General features: G+C 52.4%; 1 protein-coding gene across 1 annotated transcript in view; it reads left to right on the forward strand.

Annotated features, from left to right (window-relative positions):
- GGTA1 (glycoprotein alpha-galactosyltransferase 1 (inactive)) overlaps positions 1 to 16,140 on the forward strand; it is a 68,385-nt gene that overhangs the window by 20,447 nt on the left and 31,798 nt on the right. The window contains 1 exon segment of the mRNA XM_059073091.2: positions 15,166 to 15,281. Within this exon segment, the coding sequence (XP_058929074.1) occupies positions 15,166 to 15,281 (116 nt within the window).

Here is a 16,140-nt window from a genome sequence, read left to right on the forward strand (position 1 = left end):
CGGAAAACCCGTGCTAACTTTTTGGCCGACCCAGTATTAACATTAGGGATTGAATTTCAGCTCAGCCAAACTGAGATGCTTCCTCATCTGTAAAATGGGGATGATTCCAGTACCTGTCTCTCAGAGAGCTCAGTGAGAATTGAATAACGAGTGTGAAGTGCTTAGGACCCAGCTCAGCATTCAAGAAATAGTAGCATCTGCTGCTATTCCTGCTTTGTTGCTGTTGTTATTATTATTATTCTATAAGGGACAGGGTCCTGCTCTTCAGGAACTCACAGTCTGGACTGGGATATATATAATTATATGTATGTAATTAAAGGTAGAAGTAAAGGTGCAGAAAAGAAGCCTGATAAGGGCTAAGGGGAGCTCAGACCGAGTGAAATGTCTTCCGGCTGAAAGAGTACTGGGTGGTGGCTAAGCTTTTGTGTCAGCCAGACTTGGATTAGTTCTGGCCCTGATCCTTAGCTTGAGCAAGAGATATCACCTTTCTGAGCCTTGGTTTCCCTCCCTGTAAAATGCGAATACCAGTAGAATCTCCAGGGATGCTGTGAGCGCCTCCACCTTCCCTCCCACGATCAGCCAGTTAAATCACACATCCTTCATTGCCTTGAACCACATCCCCTCCTTGTCTTTCTGGCCACCCTCACTGCTGCCCACCCCGGCCAGACAGTCCCTGACTGGGGAGGAATCCAGCCAGTTGCCATCCCTGCCACTGTGCTTGGGCTGGTGTGGCTGGCTTGGTTACAACCCCAGCAGGGTTGCAGAGCTGCTTTGCACCCTGTGTCCTCATTCCTGGTCAGTGTCCTCTCCCAGTGCCCAAGGCATCTGCCCCTAACCTGGGTGGCTGTCACGCTGCAAGCCTGTAAGACGTTCTCATGAGTGACCTAGCTTCCTATCTCACAGGAGAGGGAAGCCACAGAAGACAACACGCTGAACTTCCTTCTCATTCCTTTCAAATGTGGCTGAATCTTCACCCATCTTTGAAACCTAAGGAGGAAAAAATTTCTACAGGACACCGGAGAGACGCTCTTGCCTCCACTTCATTTTCCTTTGTTTATGCAAGGCTCTAATTGAAGAGGAGGGTAAAGATTTTTATAGGGAAGAGGGCACACTAATATCTAGAGAATATCCTACTCTGTGTGAGATGGACAGTGTATTAGTCAGGATGGAGTACGGTATGCTGCAGTAACAAACAACCCTTGAATCGTAGGGGCCAAATCCATAAAGGTGGTTTGTCTTTTTTTGTTGTTTTTTGGCTGTGCCTCCCAGCTTGTGGGATCTTAGTTCCCCAACCAGAGATTGAACCTGGGCCCTTAGCAGTGAGAGCACAGAGTTCTAACCACTGGACCGCCAGGGAATTCCCTAAAGGTTTATTTCTTACTCTAGTTAATAGGAGCATCTTGGGTCAGCTGAGGGCTGTGTTCCTCATTCAAGGAATCAGGCTGATGGAGCAGTTACCTCCTTAAATGTACTTCATGGCATTGAGAAAGAGAGCCCTAGAGGGTCTTCCACTGGCAGTTAAATGCTTGGGCCATCTCACATCTTATTGATCGGACTAGTCACATGGCCCTACTCAACCACAGGGGACCAGGAAATGAAAGCCTACCATGACGGTGGAGAGCAGGAAATATTTAGTAGAACAGCATTAACGAGTACCCCAGGTGGGCTACTCCTTTCTTTGCTTAGCGTGCTAAGTCAACTCTGCAAGCTGACATAACCAGGCGTGTGGCACAGAGTGGGCTGTAGGCTCTCCTTTGTGAGTGCTAGGAAACCCCACCCAGAGAGAAAAATCCCCAAAGCCACTTCTTAGCCCCAAGTGCTAAGCGGAACAAAAACGCACATGCAGCTGCCAGCCTCTCTGGGGGAATAAAAAGCAGAAGCTCAGTGAAGAAGGCAGCAGCCCTGAAGAAGGCAGGTGATACCTGCTGGGAGCTGCAGGTGCTAAACGCACAGGGAAGGCAGAGGCAATGGTATTGAACTGGGGTTCGCAAACCACGTTCTTCCTCACAGACCCGTATGACGTTTTGTAAGTGTGGCACATATTTAGGCGTTCTCCCTCCATTGCTGAGCTATTTGATGTTTTTGAGAGGGATGTTCTTTCTGAATTGGATGCCTCACTTGTCTCCAGTCCACACACGATGCTCACCTTTTCCCAGTTGCATTTCTGTGTCCCATCGCGGCATCCAAAATCACTCAAGAGCAGTGAGGGTAGAAGGGGGAGGGAGGGACAGAGACATGGCCATCCCTGGCAGAGGCTTTGGGGGTTTTCTTGGGCATAAATAAGGAAACTCTGGGAGAAGACTATTGACTGCAGCCCTCAGCCCCTTCCCTGAGTTCTTGATTTCCTATGCTGTAGTTAAGAGGCTTCTCGTCCTCGTCCTGGAGAGATGCAGGACACCTGGGTACTAGCCCCAGCCTCCTCACTTCATTGCTGAGTGGCCCTGGCTACTCAGTTTTCTGAGTAGCCTGCCTTGGTGCCTCAGTTTTCTCATCTATAAAATGGAGCAGCTCAGGACACTGAGGCCAGCCTTGAAAGGAGAGTGACCCTGGGTGGCGGGGGTGTTCCTGTAGCCACACGAGCGAAGAGACAAGTGAGATTGCTCTCTGAGTCCACCGGAAGCCCGTGGAGCCTAGAGTAAGGGGGTGACTCATTGCTGTCACAGGACACTCTACTCGGTTGCAGGATGTACGTGGTGGCATGAGAGTTGGATTCTGGGCTCCACTTCCCACTACACTGAACTCCTTGAGAGGGGGGGGCCGTATTGGCTAATCTTTGTCGACCTAGCCGCCTGGACAGTGCCTAGCACTTGGTAGGTGCCAATGTTGACATTAAATAAATACTTGCTTGATGAATGAATGAACAAGCGAACACATCATTCCCTTCAACTCTGCATCAGTGATTTGCAGACTTCCTTTGGGACAGGAGGAGGTTGAAGAAATTCTGGGCTCTACCCAAACCCAGCTTCCCACCTTGGGCAAGTCACCAGACTCCCTCTGTATGCAGGGACCCATCCTGCCTCACGGGCTGTGTCAGAGGCTCCAGCAAGCGGGAGACCTCCTAAATGCCCCGTGCAAAGGAAGAGCTGGTTGTTTCCAGGACATGAGGACAAGTCCTTGTTTGACACAGAGCAGGTGGTGCTGGAGCCTGTCAGGTGGAGAGTTCTGGAATAATCATCATTAGGAATTGAGTAGCTACCGTCCGTTGGGCACTTGCTCCAACATGGGGCCTTATGCCAAGCACTTGATGTGCACTATCTCATTTAAGATAGTCTAAGAGAGGGCTTCCCTGGTGGCGCAGTGGTTGAGAATCCGCCTGCCGATGCAGGGGACACGGGTTCGTGCCCCGGTCTGGGAAGATCCCACATGCTGCGGAGCGGCTGGGCCCGTGAGCCATGGCCACTGAGCCTGTGCATCCGGAGCCTGCGCTCCACAAAGGGAGAGGCCACAACAGTGAGAGGCCCGTGTACCACACACACACAAAAAAAAACCAAGATAGTCTAAGAGAGACATTGTTATTCTTATTTCACAGAGGAGAGAAATCAAGTCCCAGGAGATCAAGTGACTCACCCAAGGCCACACACTTAGTCAATGCCCAGGCCGGGCTCACTCAAGTGCAGGCTCTAACCTCTATGCTATACGGCCTCCTGCTGCTATGATGAGGTAGGGACAGTGTTTGTCTCTTAGGAACCAGTGATAATAATACAAGTTGCCTTTTCCTGAGTACCTGTGAGGTACCAGGAACTTTACAGATGTTATTGTTCATCCTTTCAACAACTCAAGGAGTAAGGAATTATTATTCCTATTTTACAGATGAGTAAACCAAGGCTCAGAATGTGAAGTGACATTTCCAGGGCCACACAGCAAGAAAGTAGGGAGCGGGGCTGGAATTTGCACTCAGGACTGGCTCATCCCAAGAATAGGCAGAGAAAAAGTCACCTGCATTGTGGGCTCCATTAAGAGGTTGTTTTTTGGTTTTGTAGCTGTTGTTGTTGTTTTTTAGCTTCCCACTTTAGGTTCCTAGAACGTCATCATTAGAGATTATTTCTTGGAAGGCCTTTTTTTTTCCATATGCGGGCCTCTCACTGTTGTGGCCTCTCCCGCTGCGGAGCACAGGCTCCGGACGCGCAGGCTCAGCGGCCACGGCTCACGGGCCCAGCCGCTCCGCGGCACGTGGGATCTTCCCGGACCGGGGCACGAACCCATGTCCCCTGCACCGGCAGGCGGACCCTCAACCACTGCACCACCAGGGAAGCCCCTGGAAGGCCTTTTACGCTCAACTTATTACAAGAAAAAAAAATCTAGTGGAGGGGAAAAAAAAAGAAGCCCGAGACAAAAACAACCTCAGGATTTTTCAGTAAATTCTTAGACTCTTAATACCTCCTAGCCTACACAGGGGAAGCAGAGTGAGCTGAGATGATCCCAGCCGAAGGCGCTAAGGGGGACAGGTTGGGGGTGGGGGCAGAAATGCATCTGGAGGGACTGGGCTTGTACCACCTCTTGTACCACAAGCGGCCTCAGAAAAGAGTCGGGCTGTTGAAGCTAGTATCCTAAGGCACTGGTTGATAGTAAACACAAGCTCTGCATCCCAGAGGGTACGAGGGGACTTCTTTGAACCCTCTTTATTTTATTGAACAGTTTTTACATAGAGTGACCCTATGATTTATCCCCCAGACCTACACACCTTTGAGAGTGAAAGGGGGCACTAACACATTGTCCTGAAAACTGATCCACGACAAGCATAAATCCGAACTGTCCCAAGGAAAGCACCTTGATTTTACAGGCTCTGAGCAACTACCCACACCAGGAAGGGTTGCTGTGAAAAGGCAAAGCCCAGATGTCAACAACAGGAGGATGGTAGAACGAAACAGAAGAACAAGACAAGGGGTAGAGAGGGGCAGCGACTTCCGCCAGGGGACACCTATGCAGCCCTGGCTCTGTGCCAGCACCAGCCCGGTTAACACAATGGCAGTAGCTGAGGTCCGCAGAGAGCACTTGGCATTTGTGGGCACACACGTCCCTCTCACCAGACTTGGGCTTGACAAGTGCAGGCAGTGGACGTGATTCATTCTGTGCCCGCCCCAGTCCCAGGACGGAGTAAATGTCCTCCAAGTGTTTACTGATGGAATAAATGCCTGTGGGCACGGCTTTCCTGAAGTGTGCCAGGGAAGATGATGTTTTGCTTGGAGAGGAAAGAGTCAGGGGTCCTATCTCTCTTTTTTTTTTTTTTTAATTTTTATTTATTTATTGCGGTACGCGGGCCTCTCACTGTTGTGGCCTCTCCCGTTGCGGAGCGCAGGCTCCGGACGCGCAGGCTCAGCGGCCATGGCTCATGGGCCCAGTCGCTCCGCGGCACGTGGGATCCTCCCGGACCGGGGCACGAACCCGTGTCCCCTGCATCGGCAGGCGGACTCTCAACCACTGCGCCACCAGGGAAGCCCAGGGGTCCTATCTCTTGAGGAGCCGTTAGGGTGGATGGGAATGGCAAGGCTACACGGACAGGTGGAACTTATTGGTTCTGCTATCTGCTGGTCTGTGTTTCTCAACCTCTGAGCCTCGGATTCCCTGTCTGGGGAATGGAGGGCTCCTTCGTGATTGTAGAAAGGATTAAATGAGATGATGTATGTAAATGAAAGGCAGTCCTTATTATTAACAATAACATTCTGGGAAGCAGAGCTCAGTTCCACACTGAAAAGATGTGTCTTACAATCAGAAAAGTCCAGAGATGAACCGGACGACTCGGGTGGGTGGTGAGTTCCCCGTCACTAGAAGGCTTCAGGCAGAGGCTGTCGGGCGTGGATGCTGTAAATGGTGTGACCACCTTTAGGAGGGAGGCTGGGCTAGCAGGACACGGGCAGAGGAGAGCTGACAGATGACCACTGGCGTAAAAGCCCGAGGGACTTGAACTCCTTTGGATGAGAGTGACTTGTTTTTTCTTTCTTTTTTTTTTTTTTTTTTTTTTTGCGGTACGCGGGCCTCTCACTGCTGTGACCTCTCCCGTTGCGGAGCACAGGCTCCGGACGCACAGGCTCAGCCGCTCCGCGGCACGTGGGATCTTCCCAGACTGGGGCACGAACCCGTGTCCCCTGCATCGGCAGGCGGACTCGCAACCACTGCGCCACCAGGGAAGCCCGAGAGTGACTTGTTTATGTCACTGTTTGTGTCACCTGCAAGACTGTGCTGTCGTCCAGCCAGGGGAGCAAACGGGGGCGACAGGCTGCGACGGGGAGCCGCCCCTGGAGAGGGTGGATGTCCTTCTAGGAGGGAGAACAGGAAACGGGCAGAGGCCCCTGAAAACTTGCACTTCTTCCCACATGAAACGGCCCTTTGCTGGTTCCAGGGCCTCCCATTTTGGCTGAGGGGGAAGGAGTCTTCTTCAGAACTTAACCGCTCAGCAGTTCTGATGGGAACCAGGTAGAGCTTTGGATTCAGCACGCCTGTTGGCTCGGGCTCCCGGCTCCCTCCCCGGAGTGCCCTCCCTCCACCCAAAGGCTGTGATCTCCCCTCTGACTCTGGTTTCTGGAGCCTCATCACATGCTCTGAACGCACCAACTGCTCCTCTGGGGGCGTTATTCACTGAGAGCCCGTGGCTGGGCACGAGGGGTGCCATGAGCCCCCAGAGCTGGCATGCGATGCAGAGTCCTCCGAGACACCAGCCCCACCTTTTCATCTGATTGGGGAAGGGGTGGGAAACAGCCAGGCACACACACAGGGAGTTGCTCTGAGCTGGAGGCACAGCAGGGGACAGGACCTCTGTCTGTTGCCACCCCTCGTTTGCCTGGCAATCCCACTCCTTGGGATTCCCAGGCAGCAGCACCCTTGCCCCGGGGAACATGACCCTCCCTCCACAGCCTTCCCTCTTCCCGGGGCAAGTGAAGCCAGAGGCTTCCCAGAGGAGTGTCTGCGGGTGGAGTTGAGCTGAGAATACAGATGGGGCTAATCCCAGCATTCTTGTTTTGCTTTGTTTTTTTTAACATCTTCTTTGGAGCATAATTGCTTTACAACGGTGTGTTAGTTTCTGCTTTGTAACAAAGTGAATCAGCTATACGTATACATATATCCCCATCCCCGTATCCCCGCCCTCTTGCGTCTCCCTCCCTTCCACCCTCCCTATCCCATCCCTCTAGGTGGTCACAGAGCACGGAGCTGATCTCCCTGTGCCAGGCGGCTGCTTCCCGCTAGCTGTCGGTTTTACGTCTGGTAGCGTGTATGTGTCCGTGCCACTCTCTCACTTCCAGCATCGCTGTCAGCGTTTGCGCCTGGCTCTCCTCTGCCCCTCAGGTTTCAGGGCGGTGTCCATTAAGGATGCCCTGCTCTGTTCTCAATGCTCCCCTCCCTCGGCGCACAGCAGACCTGCCCGCTCTTGCCTGACGCTGGCAGCTCTCAAATCGGGCTCTGCCCAGGCTCTCTGTCTAGGACAACATCACTGAGCTGGCTTCTGCAGGTTCTTCAAACTCAACGCTTCTGCGACAGAACTCACCAGCTCCCCCTCCTCCCAACCCCTCCACTTTATTTTTCAGGCAACCATCCACTCTCCTACTAGACCTCTTGCAGACAGATCCCCGGGCCGCACCTGGGGCATCCTGATCCATCGGGGCTGGGGGCGCCTGATGCCCCGCATTTCTAACGAGCTCCCAAGTGATGCTGGTGCTGCTGGTTGTTTGATCCACACTTGGATACAAAACGGAAGTAATTGTAAATCCGGGACAGTCTCTCCAAGAAGGTGACATTGAAGCAAATTTTGAAAGAGAATTTAGTTCCTGTAACCCACGGTCTCAAGATGCCACTTCTTTCCTGTCTTCCAGCTCACCCCATGGCGTCAGGTCTCTCCACTCTTTCCCCTGGACATTGGCAGCAGCCTCCTGGCTGGGCCCCCTGGCTGGAGATTTAACTTCTCCCACCCACCCGCACCCTGCAGCCAAGGAATTCTTCTAAAAAGCGAATCATGTAACTCTCTTTGCTTAATGGCATCCAAGGATTCCCCAGCACCTTTGGGAGGAAATGCACATTCCTCGGGTACAAGGCTCTGGGTGACAGGATTCTGCAAGGCCCTCCCGCTTCTCTGATCAAATAGAGATGCTATGCTCTAAGGATTCCATCCACTTTCCTCTCTCTCAAGAGCACCTCACGTCCCCACCCATCTCCAGCCTTTTGCTTTCAGCTCAGTAATTGTACGCTGGTGGTCCTGCGAGTGTTTATAGGCTCCCAACCAATAGCTATTTGGATAACTGTCTCTAGTGGTTAGAATTGTGTCTACCAAAAAGATGTGTTCAAATCCTAACTCACAGTGCCTATGCATATGAGGGTTTTTTTGTTTCGTTTTGTTTTGTTTTGCGGTACGCGGGCCTCTCACCGCCGTGGCCTCTCCCGTTGCGGAGCACAGGCTCCGGACGCGCAGGCTCAGCGGCCATGGCTCACGGGCCCAGCCGCTCCGCGGCATGTGGGATCTTCCCGGACCGGGGCACGAACCCGTGTCCCCTGCATCGGCAGGCGGACTCTCAACCACTGCTCCACCAGGGAAGCCCAATATGAGTGTTTTTGGAAATAGATTCTTTGCAGATGACTCAGGCTAAGATGAGGTCACACTGGATTTGGGTGGGCTCCACTCCAGTGACTGGTGTCCTTATAAGAAGAGGGAAACTTTGACACAGACACGCACGGAGAACACTGTGTGGCGGTGTAGAGCGTTGGGTTATGCTGTCACGAGGAACGCGCCAAGGGTTGCTGGCAACCACCAGAAGCTAGGAGAGAGGCATGATGGGTTCTCTCTCGTGACCCTCAGAGGGAACCAGCTCTGCCGACACCTTGACTTTGGACTCCTGGCCCCCAGAATTGTGAGAGAATAAACTTCTGTTGTGTTAAGCCACCCAGTTTGCGGTACTTTCTTATGGAAGCCCTGGCAAGCCAATATACCATCCATCTGTCCGTCCATCCACCGATCCTCAGGACCACCTCTGTACTGGAGCCTGTATGAGGACCACCAGGGACCTTGAGTTAAAGCAGAGCTCCTTGGTGCCCTTGAGAGCTTGCACGTGGAGGGCGAGATGGACACTTGCGCAGCAACCTGTGCTCCGAGCAGGCCGCACAAGGGCAGAGTGGGAATTTGGGAGAGAGAATCAGCTCTAGCCGGGAAGCAGATCTCAGAGGAGGAGGGGATGTTGAGCTCTGAAGGCTGCACATTCATCAGCCAGGTTTGCAGAGCAAGTGAGAACAGGCTCTTCACAGCCACCGAGCCCGCGTGGGTCCCCCTCAAGGAGCCATAGGGATCCTAGGAAAGTTCTGCTTCAGCTTGGTCAGCGCCCACGTGGGGTGTAAGGCCCAGATGGGGAAAAGGATGTGCCTGGAGCCACAGGGAAGCCTGTGGAAGCCACAGGGAAGCCACCTGCCTGTGGAAGCAGGTCACTGGATTTAGAAAGCACTTTCTTGGGCTTTCTTTTATCTGGTTGTATTATTAGTCTTGACTTCAATTTTTAAAACATTTTCTTCACTGCAATCCACCCCCTTCCACAGGCTCTTTGGAAAGAAATGCTTCTGGGGCTGGGCTGAGTGGGGCAGGCATGCCGATCCTCCTTATCTTCACAGTTGCTTGAGTCCTCACCCCGGCCTGGCAGTGAGCCAGGTTGGGAGAAAGTTCTCTGTGGCTCTGCCAGACTCGGAGTCCCCTCTCTCAAAAAGCTGGTTTCCCCTCTCTTTGCTTGGCAGAGTTTCTCTGTTTTGGGGCCAGAATTGTGCCCCATTTCCTCTTTTCTTTCACCGGTGTGTTTGCGGCCTCCTTTGGGAGGGTTCAGCACGGCTCCTGAGTGGCCTGGAGGTTCTGTGGCATCCAGGCCCCTGCCTCCAAAAGTCAAAGCTGGTTGGTTCATAAGATGACCCCACAGGACCTCCTGGGGGGACTGGGCCTGAGAAGAGGATTTACAAATCCTGAAGGGGGGCGCTGCCTGCCAGCCTGTCTTTCGTGAGAAGGAAGAGAGGGGTGAAGGCCTGTGCAGACAGACACGCCAGGTCCCTGGGAGGCAGGAGAAGCCCACCTGAAAAGGTCCAGTCACATCACCTCCTCCATGAAGGCTTCTGAGATTTCCCCGGTCAAATTTCTATAGGAGCCAGATTCACAGCTGTACCCCCAGGTTCAGGCTCAGGCAGGGCAGAGTGGAATTGGAAGGGACCCTCCACTCCACATGAGAAAACAGAGGCACAGAGAAGGGAACTGGACATGGCTGCATCACACAGGCTGGCGATAACGGAGCAGGGGTTCAAATAGTACTTTTAGTTTCTGTTACAAAATGATTTCCCTTAAAAAAGCAGTCTTCTGTGGCCAATATATCACATTCCGTAATCAGAGAAGTGCTGTTTAGGTGCAGTTATTTTTCTCTTATTATTATTATTTTTTAATTTTTTATCTTTGGCCGCACTGGGCAGCTTGCGGGATCTTAGTTCCCCGACCAGGGATCGAACACGGGCCTCCTGTAGTGGAAGCGCAGAGTTCTAACCACTGGACCACCAGGGAATTCCCAATTTTTTTTTTTTTTCTCTTTTTAAAATCCGATTTCGATCTGATTTGGGCAGAAGTTCCCCAGTTTACCACAGACCCCATCACTCCCTATTGCATTATACCTGGTCAAATTCGCACAATTCTGCTGCCCGCCTGGCTTCTGGCTTTCACTCAGCATTCATTCAACATATATCTATTGAGTATCTAATAGGTGCCAGGTACTATTCCAGGTACTGGGAAAACCCAGAAGTGACCAAGATGGAAGACAAGCACCCCCCACCCCCCGATAGCGCTTGGGTTCCAGTGGCATTTGGTTCACAGCCCCTGCCTTCTACATCCATTAGCATCCCCAGTTTGGTCTGGCTTCACCACCATCAGGGGTATAAGAGTTAAGGTGGGATAGAATCATGGAAAAACCCTCAACTTGTCTTCCATTCCAGGGTTAATGACTCAGACCAGACACTTCTGTAACGTTCTTACTTTATCTTCAGTTCACTTACTTATTACTTGGGACTGTACTCTTCGCCCTACTTACCCTAGGGTAGGTACACAACCCTAGGATTGTGTAAAACTATATGGGCCGTTGTAGACAGCAGTGGGCTCTAAACAGGGCATGAATGTGACCTTGAGGGACGCTGAGCTTCTCACCTGTTCAGGAAGTAGTTCTGCTCTGAGGCAGGGCACTGGCCTACTGGCTTCAAGCCTCTCTCCATTCGGGGAAGGGTGAGAATTTCTAGGGGAATCGAGGGCACCCTCTGGCATCCACCACCCGATTGTGATAAGAACAACCAGGTGCCTCTTTTTCACCTCCGTCTGGGGCCACCAGCCTGAGGAAGCGGTGAGAGGAACCAAGGGAGGGTAGAGGGGGAGGGGAGACTCCTCGGTTGGGGAAATCCAGCCACCTGTATTGGGGGCTCAAGCCCAGGCTGTCATCAGAACCCAGTCCTTGCCCCTCGGTGGGAGCCCCTCATACCTTCCAAGCTGTCAACAAAGCCAGCATCTTCCTTCTCTAGAAAGAGTCTGACCTACAGCATGAAGAACTAAGGTGAGCCCCAGGGAGGGACTTCCTGGTACAAGGGGTGTGGCTGAGGCTCAGGATGGAAGCTTGTGGAAGCAGGGGGAGCGCTCCAGCATGGCTTTGGTGGAGTCTGTCCTGGAGTTAGGTGGGAGGGAGGCACATCTCAAGAAGGTTTGCTCTGTGTTGCTTGGAAAGAGTCATCATGATTTCATTTTTCCAGCTCTTCTCAGGGAAATAGGCTTAGAGGTGCAAACTCTGCAGAGTGCAGTTATTTACTGCATGGGCTTTCACCAAGATCCTTTCAGCACTGATGCTCACAGGTGTGTGGCAATACTGAATGGTAATGGAAACACTGGCCGGAACCTCTCCTTCCCCACGTTTCCCCAACCTGGAGGAATGCATGATTAAAATTTTTATTTCATACACCAATGTAAAATCGAGGGAATGGCAACCTTGGATTAATTGAACACTAGAGACTGTCAGTGATTGAGAACCTCAAGCACTTTTCAAGGAGTATTCCTTAATTCTTGCAGTAATGGGTAATATGTATCTCTGTACCCTTACCATGTGCCAGCTACCATACAAGTACTATTATCCCCATTTTATAGCTGTAGAAACAGACACAGAGAAGTTAAGTAAATTGCCCAGGATGGCACAGCATACAGGGCAGAGCCAGGACTCAAACCCAGGTAGCCTGGGCCCAGAGTCCAAATTCAGAACCACCATGCTCTAAGCGCCTCGCCTACCCTGAGAGGTGGGGATTATGATTATCCCCAACACAGAGAAGAGGAAAGCAACCAAACCGCTCCATCACTCACAAGCATCGGCAAGAATGTCTTTTATAACTGCCCTGAACGCATTCAGGATTCAACAGTGACAGCCTGAAACTTTTGTGTCTGTAGCATTCTTTGCCAGGAACACTTAACGCTCACACTTCCACAGAGGTAAGCAGGGTGGAGATCTGATCCTTCGCGATTGCCAGCCGGAAGGGGTCTGGGATGTGAAGCCAGGGCATCTCCACACCTGGGCTCCAGCTACCTTGGCTGCAGCTCTGAGGCTGTGTGATTCTCTAACTCGGGGGTGTGGCAGACAGACAGGCACTGAATGCTGGCTGTCATCTGACAGGCCCGTGGACTGTTAGGGCTGGGAGGGACCTTGGTGACAATCGAGTGATGAGATTAGTCAGCCTGGCTGGAATGCCAGGCTCTTAACCTGGACAGCCTCTGGCCTTCTTTGATCAGCAGAGCAACATGGCCTGAGGCTCCCTTGCTCCGGTTCCCCCATCTCTCCTCGATTAAAAACTGGCCACAAGTATGCGCTCCCTTGTTTTGAGAGTCTGTGCTTCAGGGAAGGAGGTGTTTCATGTTGGATCCTCTGGAAGTTGAATTTTCTGCCTTCCAGGTTTGCACGTGCTGTCGAGCTGTGGTTAACCAACCTAGGGCTTCTGATTCCACTAACCTGTAGAGTGTCCCCCCGGGGGCAGCTCAGGAAGAAGGGCAGCATCTGACCCACCAGCTGGTGACCTCGAGCAAGTCACGGAGGCTCTCCCAGCCTCCCTCCCTTCCCTGACCACCGGGTGGGTGAGCCTGAGGATATACTGAGATAAAGGAGAGAGGCTGCTTTGTAAGGTGTAAAATGGAAGACCCACGCGATCGGTGCTTGCTTGTTGAAAGGACCAGTGTATCTTAGCTCAGCTCCTTAGCCCCCAGATGCTGTCATCTTTCCCTTCCCTGTTGACCACAGTACGGATGCCTGGATCATTTAACGCAACAGATCTTCCCTGAGCCCATAGTGAGGTGCTCCGTGGCGCTCGGTATTGGGGTGTCCACCCCAAGAGAAGGAAAAAAGCAGGGTCTATCGTGACCCTGTGTCCTGAGAGCCAGTCAGGGAAAGACAGAATGCCCCAGAGAATGCAGTTTCCAGCAGGAGGGTTTCTCTTCACTTTTTGCTCTTAACTTACACGCAGAGAAGGCACATTTGTGATGAGTTTTCACAAGGTGGACACACCTGTGTAGCCACTACCTGGCTCAAGAAACAACAGGGGGCTTCCCTGGTGGCGCAGTGGTTGGGAGTCCGCCTGCCGAAGCAGGGGACACGGGTTTGTGCCCCGATCCGGGAAGATCCCACGTGCCGCGGAGCGGCTGGGCCCGTGAGCCATATACAGGCCGCTGAGCTTAAAAAAAAAAAAAAAAAGAAAAAAAAGAAACAACAGGGGAAACTGCCCCTGAACACATTCTGCTTTCCATTACCACCCCCCTCTCTGACTTCTAGCACCACAGGTTGGTTTTGCCTATTTCTGAACGCTCAATGAATGGAAGCATCGAGGCCTTCTTTCGCTCAGTGAGAAAGAAGTGTGTGTGAGATTCATCCCTGCTGATGTCAGTAGCTGGTTACTTCTCGCTGATGTACGTGGACTCCCACGCTCGAGCACACCCGATCTGTCTGACGGTGGCCCTTGGGGTCATTGCCAGTTTTGGGTGCACTGTGAATGTTCCAGTCCGTGCCTCTGGGTGAGCTTATGTGTACTTTCTTTGGGGTATAGACCTGGGTGGAATAACTGGGTTGTAAGATGTGGCTGGTTTAGCTGTAGTAGATACCGGCGGGAAGGATTTAAGTAAGTAGTTAAGCAGGACTTCCAGACCCTGAAGACTGTGGTAGACTAGCTCATGCCCCCAGAGGAGGGGGCCGTGAAATCTCTGCAGAACAAGAGGAAGAGGCTGGATTCGGCATCCCTTGGAGGCTGGGGGGCAGTCCTTGGCCCCGTTCTGTCTGGTTTTGGTCCCCTCTCCTTGGTCTGTCTGGGGTTTCCAGTCTGTACTGCCAAGGAGGTGTCCAGGGCCACTTGGGAGGGGTGGGTAGCAGGGCTTTAAGCTTCATTTCCATTCATCAGCCACAGCTCCCTGTGTCCTCTGTTTCACATAGGGGTTCTGAGAATGACTTCATGTGCTTTTTTTTTTCTTTTTAAAGCTTTCGCTGTTTCAACCTTTGAAAATCCACCGCTGTGAGGTCCCTTCCAGCTGGGAAGTTCTATTTTGGGAGCAGGAGGTGGGTGCGGGAAGGGTTAAGCATTATTCAGCCAAAGAGCAGGGTTGGGCCTCAGTGACCTTTTAAAGTTCTTATAGCTCGGCTTGCAATGCGGGCGATCTCAGAACATTCTATAAAAATAGCACTCAAACAAAACTTCCGAAGCTTACTAAAGGATGTGGATGAGAGGCTCGATGTGGAGGAACGTTTAGGTGGCATTTCAACAAGAGTCTCGAGGGCTCTCTCCTTCAGTCACCCCTCTCCATTTTTTTCCCCTTCCTTTTTAATTCTCCATCGGCTGTTCCTGGTAGCTGTCACTTGGGGTTGTTTGGGTTCAGAACGGTTCTCATTTTCGCCCAGGAGCGGGTGACGCAGGTGGCCTGTACGTCTCTCCCAAGGGTGGTGGCCTTCCCTCCTCCAACACCAGCCCTAGTTTGGACCTGTAGTTTCGCTTGGTGAGGGAGGCTGGGCCGTTCCCGGGCCCAGAGAGGAACGTCTCTGCCTTGGCATGCAGCTCTGAGTCAACAGGCCTGATAAACGGCCCACTTCCCAGGGCCAGCAAGGAACAAAGCCCTGACTCCTGCTGCGGGATCGTCTGCCCCCCTCTTCCTGAAACAGCTGTTTATTCTTTTGACAGGAGTTGGAACAGAGCACCTTCCCTTCCTCCCAGCCCGGCCTCCTTCTGCAGAACGGAGCTCAATAGAACTTTGTTGTTTTGCCTTTTACTCTGGGGGGAGAGAAGCAGACGATGAGGTACGTGACATGTTGAAATGATTTACCTCTGCCTTGTCGGGGTCACTGGAGGTTTTGTGAGCCGGCCGTGGCATGCATGCCCCTGGGGGAGGAACCCCGCTCTCCCCCTAACTGCTTGCTGGTCCCCTCGGTAGTTCTAGAAGAAGGCAGAGTCCTCCTCTCCCCGGCGTCGGATCAAGAAGTGGGTGCTGGCGGGATGCCGGTCCAGTCCCTGTTAGTTTGCTGCCCCTGGCAGGACCTCACAGGGCGTGGCTACAGCCTGGGGCTTTCTGTGCAGGACTCAAAGTGCCATTGCAGGGGCAGGAGGGGCGAGTCTTGGGGCCCAGGACCTGCGTGGAGGGTGGATGCAGAGCCCTCTCAGGGCAGCGCCGACCCTTCATTTACCTCCCCTCATTTCTCTTGGAAAGACTCTTGCACGCTGATTTCTGGGCCAGGCAGCAAGGAAAAGCTGGCTGGATCCAGGCTTCAGATTTCCTGAAGGGGATTCAAGAAAGGGCACTACAAGACGTCCCTCCGAGAACAGGTTGTTCCATCTTTGATGGCTGCAGCGACAGCTAGTTGTGTATTTAGTCTGAAGCTTGTCTCTTATTTTCCTCCGTCTGTGTTTACTTTGACCCTTATAATGAAAAACATAACTGGAAACAGCCCTCCGTGCACTTTTCTTTCCCCACGAATTATAACGTGTTTCTTCCAACAGGGAGCATTTCCCTGTAATGCCCGCCAATGTAGAGAGGTTTTAGGATAAAGCAGCATTCTCCCTCCTCACCCCCAGCACCAACCCCCTGCCAAGAGCTGGGCCTGGGAGGTAGAGGGTCTGCTTTTCAAACACACCACCCACCTTGTGGGTGAGCCCAGTGAT

The sequence above is a fragment of the Kogia breviceps genome, chromosome 8, assembly GCF_026419965.1.
Source record: "Kogia breviceps isolate mKogBre1 chromosome 8, mKogBre1 haplotype 1, whole genome shotgun sequence".
NCBI classification, from domain to species: Eukaryota; Metazoa; Chordata; class Mammalia; order Artiodactyla; family Physeteridae; genus Kogia; species Kogia breviceps.